The sequence below is a fragment of the Lolium perenne genome, chromosome 6 (genome assembly GCF_019359855.2).
Source record: "Lolium perenne isolate Kyuss_39 chromosome 6, Kyuss_2.0, whole genome shotgun sequence".
In the NCBI taxonomy this organism is placed as follows: Eukaryota; Viridiplantae; Streptophyta; class Magnoliopsida; order Poales; family Poaceae; genus Lolium; species Lolium perenne.
The window spans coordinates 128,592,064-128,601,914 of NC_067249.2; the positions used below are offsets into that span (position 1 = coordinate 128,592,064).

General features: G+C 47.3%; 1 protein-coding gene across 1 annotated transcript; it reads left to right on the forward strand.

The window, feature by feature from the left end:
* Positions 1–1,557: 1,557 nt before the first annotated feature.
* Positions 1,558–3,162, forward strand: LOC127334573 (U-box domain-containing protein 27). Its single transcript, XM_051361061.1, has one exon. It carries the CDS (start codon positions 1,692–1,694, stop codon positions 2,988–2,990), a length of 1,299 nt encoding a protein of 432 aa, XP_051217021.1. The 5' UTR covers positions 1,558–1,691; the 3' UTR covers positions 2,991–3,162.
* Positions 3,163–9,851: the final 6,689 nt, after the last annotated feature.

Here is a 9,851-nt window from a genome sequence, read left to right on the forward strand (position 1 = left end):
CTTGTTTGGGACACTAAGCAGAATTGGCTTTGAAATAAGTAATTATTGTGCCATGCGATTCAGATTCATTATGTACTACATCAATTATAATAGTATATAAACAAATAAAATATAAAAATGATGATGACCTTGCTAAGTTTCTAATGTGAAAAAATAACCTCATATGTGAGAATATGCGCCAAATATCAAGTAACATGGATACAAAGACAAAAATATGTCAGCGAATGATAGTATGTTGGAAATAATAATAAATAATAATCAACATATGAAACAATTATACATGCCACAATAGGTGTACCATTCATTGTTTGGAAAATGTTACTGTGACTTTTCATGGTTTGATTATAGCATCCCCATATTTAAGAATGTGTCATGCTCAGTGTTGCACACCATTGAACCTCTCGATCGAGCCTGGTCCTATAGGGCTCACATAACCATCTTCGGGTACTATTGAGCTATACTTGCTACATCTACAAAGCCTAGGTAGATGTAATGTTGGTTAGTTCGTTTTGTTTCTTCTCTCACGCATGTTCATGAAGAAAAAAACTTGTGTAGCTACTGTGTAATGTATATTTCATATTTGTGTTTCATAAAATGAACGGCAGGATCAAGCCTTACAAAACCTATTCCAAGAGATTCTAGAACCTATTGTCGTCTTCGATTGATTTAGGGTAAGCCTACGATGTTGGAAACCGGAGAATAGGGTTGGGGTGGAGGAGCTACATGGGAATGCATTCTTATGGTAGGCCGCCATCACACCATTGGATAGGTAGGAGAAAGTAAAATCGGGAGACCTTTGCCTCGTTTGGTGTATTTATCTTAGCTATAGTCGTAGTTGTAATGAAATTATTTGTTTGATTCGTTTGTTTAGTTACCTACCTATGAGCAAGAAGGAATAACATGGAAAGTCATTTTGGCAACTAGTTGTCCGTGCAACTCATATTCTCTCTCATCAATTGTTCATCTTTCGAGATCAACAAAATTATGAAATAATTTAGGTAAGTCATGCTATGTAATGTACATAGGCAAAATATAGATAACAGAATATGGTCATTGTGACCTATACAAAAAAGGAAAAAATAATATTATGTACATGCTATTTAACTCCATCTAAGTATTCATTTAATTTTTGTCTAGGTCACAACTGACATCCATAAAACCCATACTTTTCAAAAGGTCAAAAAAAAAGAGGAGAGAGAATGTGTTGCATGCACAGCTAATTGCAGCAAATCCTCGAGTTCGTCGTGAACACAGAAGATAGTGGAACCAAGCCCATAAAAAGTCACATTGAAAAGGGAGATTAGAGATCATTAGTGGAGTGTGCAGTTGACTATTGACTGGAAACTAAAAAACGTCAACTTATTACTATAGATTAGCAAAAAAGGAGATAATTCCTGTACCACGCGGGGTCGGCGGACGGTATAAAAAACACGGTTTACCAAAGCAGCAACCAGAAGGAACTCGCTCTGCGTCCATACGTCACCTCACTTGGTCTTCTTTGACTCCAGCCAAATTTCCACATTCCCACGGCTTATATATACAGGTCTGATCCCAACGTTTCCTTTTCAAGTCACTCCGTTCCCCCGCCTCCACTTCTCACTTCTTGCCCCAACAACGGCCAACGCCATTGCAGTTTGCAAACAACACCAGCCAAAGCACGAACAAAGCTCTCACGCATCCACTACTAATTAATGGGAAGGAAGGACATCGCTGCGGAGTACCAGGGCCTGGAGGTCAAAGTTCCCATCTTCTTCCGATGCCCCATCTCGCTGGACGTCATGCGGTCGCCGGTGAGCCTCTGCACCGGCGTCACCTACGACCGCGCCTCCATCCAGCGGTGGATCGATTCCGGGAACAACACCTGCCCGGCCACCATGCTCCCGCTTCCGTCCACCGACCTCGTCCCAAACCTCACGCTGCGCCGTCTCATTGCCCTCTGGGCATCCACTGCTACGACCTCCTCCTCCTCCTCGTCCCCTGCGCCCTCCGCCGTCGGCCCCACGCCGGCCGCTGCCGCTGCCGAGCTCCTCCGACAGATCGCTGACCATAGCGAGGATCCCTACCCCGCGCTCCACAAGCTCGCGGCTTTTCTCTCGGACGACGATGTCGACGAGTTCGACAAGAACGCGCTTGCGAGGGCAACCGGCGCCGCGGAGACCTTGGTCTCCGTGCTCCGACGAAGACGGGCGGGTGCGAGCGCCGAGGCAGCCGTGCGGGTGCTCGCAGTGATCGCCGCGTCCGACTGCATCGAAGAGGAGAACAGGAAGCGTGTCGCCACCGCTCTTGCCGCGGACGCCGCGTCCTCGGTCGCGTCCCTGGCGCGCGTGCTGAGAAAAGGGAGCTCGCTGGAGGCACGGATCGACGCGGCCAGGCTTGTCGAGTCATTGCTCCGTAATGCGAGGCCAGACGTCAAGGCGACGGTGGCTGAGTCAGAGGAGATGGTCTCCGAGCTAATCCGGCTCATCGGCCCCGTCGACGAGAAGGGCGGTCTGGACAAGCAAGCCGTGGAGGTCGGCCTGTCCTGCCTCGCGACCATCGCCGGCACGCGGCGCGCGCGCTCCGAGATGGTCCGTCTAGGCGCGGTCCCGGCGGCCGTGCGCGTGCTGGCCACGGACGCCGGCTCCCCTTCCCAGGCCCTCCGCCTCCTGGAGGCCGCCGTAGGCTGCGCCGAAGGGCGCGCCGCGATTTGCGAGAGGGCGGATGCGGCGATCCCGGCCGTGCTGTCCAAGATGATGAAGGGCGGAATGGGCGGCGCGGAGGCCGGGGTGTCCGTGCTCTGGGCGGTCTGCCACAAGTACAGGGACAGACGCGCCGTGGACGCGGCGGCAGCGTCCAAGGGCGGGCTGACGAGGCTGCTGCTGCTGATGCAGAGCGGGTGCTCGCCGGCGACGAGGCAGATGGCGTCGGAGCTTCTCAAGATGTTCAAGGTGAACGCCAAGAGCTGCCTCGCCGGCTACGACTCCAAGACCACCCACATCATGCCGTTCTAATGGAGAAGCCTGCAAATGATGGGTGGATCATGGATTCATGGAGCGGGAGGTTTTGCTTTCCTTTCGGCGAAAAACTTCAATTGTTGATTCGTTCGATGGAATTGGGAGAGAAAAAAACATGTACATTGTCAGAAATTTTTGATAGAACAAAATGCTGACTAATTTGAGCTGATGATCCTAATTCCTACACAATTGTTGCTTTCTTGGCCATAGTACTCGCATTGCTTTCCCATGATACCAACATTGCCGGTAGGTATTGGCAAGGATGGCATGACCTGTGTACTGCATCAATCACGTCACATATCAATTGTTCGAAAGCAAGAAAAGATGAATGCTGGTCAAACAAGAAAAACAATGCATCAGGGCCACGTCCTGCATATTCATTTCGATAAGATAACCAAGACTGTCCATCAATCAAGATGGCACATGCTATAAGATGGAGATGGCATCATATCTCACTCGCAATGGCCCTTTGCAAAATCCAATCAAGGGCAACTCCTTTACTCTGGTGTTGCCATGTCCATGCAAGAAAACAACACCATCCTCCTTCCTAGCCTAAACAGTAAACGTATTAAACATAGCACAACTTGCTACTCCATAAGAGGTACTTTTCCCATTACAAGTGCCTTTTGACTTATCAAGTCGTAGCCATGATTGATCTTAAGAAAAACAGGAGAAAGGAACCAGCTGCCGAGCACCTAACAAAGGGAAGGAGTAGAGAGGCAAAGCGCACAGATCAAACCGGTGTTGCGAGGCAGGTCGCCGACCACATGCAATGCAATCACGCGGCCAGTGCGCCTGCTTTCTGCTTTTACTTCTAAATCATTTTTCCTCCATAATCAAACCATACATTTCACATCCAGCTAAGAGATTACAAGTCTTAGTCAGCTCTAAATCTCCGCGACTTTAGTGTTCAGTAGAAAGCTATGTGATTGTTCGGTCAAAAGAAGGAAACTATCTAATGGGGTTATATGAGCCTTCTCACATAGTATTTGACGCGTTGGGTTTTTGTTTAGTGGAAAGATTGAGAATGAAGAAAGAGAATATAGTTCTCTTTTAGCTGCCCTAACAAATGCCAAACAATTTGGGCCTTCAAAATCGTTTTGTATGCTCTCATTTTAACAGTTATAGGCTATTTTTACAGACCATGCAACCGCGGGAAATCGGTGTTCAGAAAATCCAAACCATAGTATGCCAAGCATCAGTGGCACCTCCCCTCTCAAAGATCCGGTTGAATCGGCCTGCACATGTGTGGATAAAACCCACCCATCTGTTGAGAGATGTTTTAATTTGTTGCCTAGTAGCTAGATGGGGTAGCAATTCACCAAAAAAAGTAGAGGGGGTAGTCCTGATGTTGTCAAATGCAATGAACATACGCAGACTTCAATCATATTTTCATTATGTTTATGTAGTGGTGCGGTTTGAGCCAATTGAAATGTTAGGTAGTACAGTGCATGATGCGATTGTATTAGCGTGTGGAGATAATTAGATAAGACAAATTGAAAAATTGAAAATCCGGAGGATGTATAGCTAAAGAAAAGTTCTTCATCTGACCTACCGGATCAATATTTTTGGTGGCTAGGTTGAGTGTTTTGGTTTGGATTTCCCTCTGTGGCAATGGACTTTTCCGAGGAGACAGGTTGTACGGAGGCAGAAGATGGGGAGACGTGGGGGAGGACATGCTCGATGTGTTTTTTAGATGTGCTCGACGCAAACTTCACCAAGGGATGTTCTCGGTAGGGTATTTGTCATGTAAAACACTCCAGAACAGCGCAAGCAACGATCGTTAGCTACCTCTCGTGCATCATCTTCCTCACCACTCGTTGTTGTCCCTGTCGCCATGCTCCCGCATGGTTCCTCTAGGGCTAGCATCGTTTTCCACTTACACCACCATGCTGACCCCATGTCTTTCCTCCACCGCCCCCTTCTCACTACCCTTCTCCATAGAAGCCCCCATAGCTCAAGCACACCATGGCAATGAACATTGTGGAGTTTGAAAGCAAACTTTCAAATTGTGTTGAGCTAGAGGAGACGATGGACTAGTGGGAATGGGAGCGAGGTTGCATGATCTAGTGCCGCCGGGGCTCCGATGAGTTAGATTCGGGGTCGCGATGCCGAATCCGTGAGATTTGGGCCGCCATGGAGGATGCCATGAAGTTTTTTTTGGGGGGGGGGGGGGGTTAGATGTTGCGAAACGAGTTGCAATTTGTTGCAAGAGAATTTTTTTGTGCACCAATGTTAAAATGCTGCAATGTTATTCCAAGTGTATACTAAAAAAGAGTTTCTTCAATGTTGTAAACAAGTTTGTATAACGTTGGTTTTGCTCAACTTTATTGTTTCAGATGGCAACATGTTTTTTACGTTTTATTGCGAACAATTGGGGTTTAGTTGCATACTGTTTTCCCTTACATGAGCGGTGTTTGAAGTCTGCAAACTTTTTTCATAAGTTGTTGTAAGGGTATTTTACCCTTACCCATTATTTTGGTAACAATGACAGTGTAGCTAGAGTAATCGGACTAATACATGCCTATAAGATTATTCTCAGGTATTAGTCAATCGGGCATAATGGTGTATCAATGGAACAAAAAGGTGAAGGGAGACCCCCCACTTCGATGAAAAAGGGCAACACCAGTTTTCCCTCTGGCCGGCGCCAGGTTCGGCGACACCGGGTGCAGCACCGGCCAGTCCGACGCAAACCGGTTGTGGCGCCGGTGCACACTGGGCGCACTCCAGGAACTCCACACCTCTCGCCCGGCCGTCGCCCGGTCACTCGTCCGGTTTCTGCCGACTGGCCCGGCGCCTGGATCGGAAACACCGGCCTCTGCACCGGACCGCCCGGCATATGCCGACCCCTGGACCAATGCACACCGGGGCACTTCCAGTAAGCTGGGAAGCTTCTCCGGTACAGGCCCGGTGCCAGGCCCGACGGCTGCCGCTGGCCCAGTCTCTGGCCCAGTGGCACCGGGCGTGCCACCAGCTAGTCCGGCGCCTGGCCCGGCAGATCGGCCTCCTCGACTTATTGCTGAGCTAGACAAGTCCCCAACGGTTGGATTTCAAGTGAAGCTATATATACCCCTTCTCCTAGCTCAGAACGTTTAGGTGTAGGGATTCGTAGCATAGAAAACAAAAAATTTCCTATCGCGAGAACGCAATCCAAGCCAAGATGCAATCTAGAAGACGGTAGCAACGAGGGGATGAACGAGACTAACCCTTGAAGATTTCCAAAGCCTACGAGATTAGATCTCGTTGTTGCAGAAGATGATCACTTGCCGCTTTCAAAAGCGCGTAGAAGATCTTGACGGTGCCACAATCGGGCAGCACCTCCGTACTCGGTCACACGTTCGGTGTTGATGAAGATGACGTCCTTCTCCCCGTTCCAGCGGGCAGCGGAAGTAGTAGATCCTCCTTGGAATCCCGGCAGCACGACGGCGTGGTGGCGGTGTCGATGGAGCTTCGCTAAGCGTATGCGGGAGAGGTGGCGGAGGAGGGGCGGCTAGGGTTTGGGAGAGAGGGGCGCCGGCCACTATAGGGGTGCGGCCAAGGTGGCTTTTGTGTGGCCGGCCCCCTCCCCTTGTCCCTCTTTTTATAGGTGGAACCCCCAAGAGTTGGTCTACAAGTCTTCGAATAAGACCCCAAACAAAAACCTTCCATGTGTAGGGAAACCTACCCAAGGTGGGTTTCCCACTCAAGGTGGGATTCCCACCTTTCCTTGGAGGGGGGTGGCCGGCCACCTTGGTGGAGTCCACCTGGGACTCCACCCCCTTAGGGTTGGCCGGCCAAGCTTGGTGAAGTCCCTCCGGGACTCCGCCTTCCATAGTGATTTCTTCCGGATTTTTCTAGAACCTTCTAGAACCTTCCATAAATGCACCGGATCATTTTCAAACTTACAAAATGACTTCCTATATATGAATCTTATTCTCCGGACCATTCTGGAACTCCTCGTGATGTCCTGGATCCCATCCGAGACTCCGAACAAAACTTCGAACTCCATTCCATATTCAATATCTACTAATACGACATCAAACCTTAAGTGTGTCACCCTACGGTTCGCGAACTATGTAGACATGGTTGAGACCTCTCTCCGACCAATAACCAATAGCGGGATATGGAGATCCATAATGGATCCCACATATTCAGCGATGACTTAGTGATCGAATGAACCATTCACATACAATACCGATTCCCTTTGTCACGCGATATTTTACTTGTCCGAGGTTTGATCATCGGTATATCTATACCTTGTTAAACCTCGTCTCCTGACAAGTACTCTTTACTCGTACCGTGGTATGTGGTCTCTCATGAACCATTCATATGCTTGCAAGCTATTTAGACGACATTCCACCGAGAGGGCCCAGAGTATATCTATCCGGCATCGGGATGGACAAATCCCACTGTTGATCCATATGCCTCAACTCATACTTTCCGGATACTTAATCCCACCTTTATAACCACCCATTTACGCAGTGGCGTTTGATGTAATCAAAGTACCTTTCCGGTATAAGTGATTTACATGATCTCATGGCCGAAAGGACTAGGTAACTATGTATCGAAAGCTTGTAGCAAATAACTTAATGATGTGATCTTATGCTACGCTTAATTGGGTGTGTCCATTACATCATTCACATAATGACATAACCTTGTTATTAATAACATCCAATGTTCATGATCATGAAACTATGATCATATATTAATCAACAAGCTAGTTTATAAAGAGGCTTACTAGGGACTCGTTGTTGTTTACATAACACACATGTATCAATGTTTCGGTTAATACAATTATAGCATGGTATATAAACATTTATCATAAACACAAAGATATATGATAACCACTTTATTATTGCCTCTTGGGCATATCTCCAACATTAGGCACTACACTACACTTTGTTCTTGAGATCTCTCTCTCATACTCCATTGTTGGAAACACCAAAAGCCTCAGATCTCCCTCCTCCTCCACCCAAACTCAAACCCCCCCCCCCCCCGGGGGAAATCTAGATGAGGTCTTGATCTATAGTTCCATCGAGCCAAATTTTGTTCCCCCTTGTATTCTTGAAGATACCTGCTCTCTAGGGTTTCGGAAGCATCCGGGCTATGAATTTGCTCCTGACAAGATTGTGAAGGTTTAGAGGCTGCCTCAAAGTCTACCACAAGTGAAAGAGCTATTCCTTCGTGGGATAGGCTCGGAGAGCCTTCGTGGCGTTGGGAAATCCTTCGTGGGATCCCCACCTCTCCAAACGTGACGTACCTTCTTGCAAAGGAAGGGAACACAGGAATACATCTTCGTCTCTGCGTGCTTTCGGTTATTTCTAACCGAACTCTTTACTTGTGTTATATATCATGTGAGAGCCTTCGTGCTTGAGATACTTGTATTATCATCTAGGTTGCCTCACCTAGTTTGCATTAGGCTCACATCTATATTCCGCAAATCCTAATATTGCAAAGAAAGAATTAAAATTTGTAGAAACCTATTCGCCCCCCCCCCCCTCTAGGTTTACCATCTCTGATCTTTCAATTGGTATCAGAGTCTGGACTTTTTTGAAGGGCCTCACAGCCTTAAGAGTGAGATGGATAAACTATTCAAGGGTTTGGATGAAGATTCTAACCTTTCAGTTAAGGAGATGAAGTCCAGATTCTTAGCATATGAAGCTGAGAAAAAGAAAAACGATGATGATCTCAGGAGACAAATGGCACAAATGAGTGCCATGCTTAAGAGCCTGAGTGGTGGGACTTCTAGTGGGGCTGTTGTTCCTGGGGAGTCCTACAATCAGGTCAATCATGACTATCCTAAAAACACTTCACCCATGCCTCATATAAACTATAGTGGGAATGTTCCCCATTTTGATGGAACTGACTTTTCCTGTTGAAAATCTTCCATGGAGTCTCATATTCGCAGATGCAGTGTGGAGATGTGGGAAATCATTGTTGATGGATACCGAAAGCCAAAATATCCCATTAGGTTGACCTCCACCGAATTCGACAACCGTCAACTCAATGCATCCGCATGTGACAAAATTAGAAGTGGCATCAACCGCAATCTCCTTGATCAAGTCAATGGCATTGACTCAGCTAAAGAGCTTTGGGATAGGATTGTAGTACTCCAAGAGGGAACCAATCATATCCAAAAGTCTCTTTATGAGTCAGCCAAGATTGAGGCGACCTTGTTCATGATCAAGGAAGGGGAGACCATAACTGAGGCTTATGGAAGACTTGGAGCTCTTCGAGTAAAGGTCAAGGGCCTTGGATGTGAGAGCTACAATGATGGCTTTGAAATGAATGAAGAGTTCATGAAGTCCAAGGTCATTGCCATGATTGCTGTCAAACAGAAGGGCACTGATACGCGTACAGCACGCGTCCGTTGGGAACCCCAAGAGGAAGGTGTGATGCGTACAACAGCAAGTTTTCCCTCAGTAAGAAACCAAGGTTTATCGAACCAGTAGGAGTCAAGAAGCACGTTGAAGGTTGATGGTGGCAGAGTGTAGTGCGGCGCAACACCGGGGATTCCGGCGCCAACGTGGAACCTGCACAACACAACCAAAATACTTTGCCCCAACGTGACAGTGAGGTTGTCAATCTCACCGGCTTGCTGTAACAAAGGATTAGATGTATAGTGTGGATGATGATGTTTGTAGAGAACAGTAAGAACAATGTTTGCAGTAGATTGTACTCGATGTAAAGAATGGACCGGGGTCCACAGTTCACTAGTGGTGTCTCTCCAATAAGAAATAGCATGTTGGGTGAACAAATTACAGTTGGGCAATTGACAAATAAAGATGGCATGACAATGCACATACATATTATGATGAGTAGTGTGAGATTTAATTGGGCATTACGACAAAGTACATAGACCGCTATCCAGCATGCATC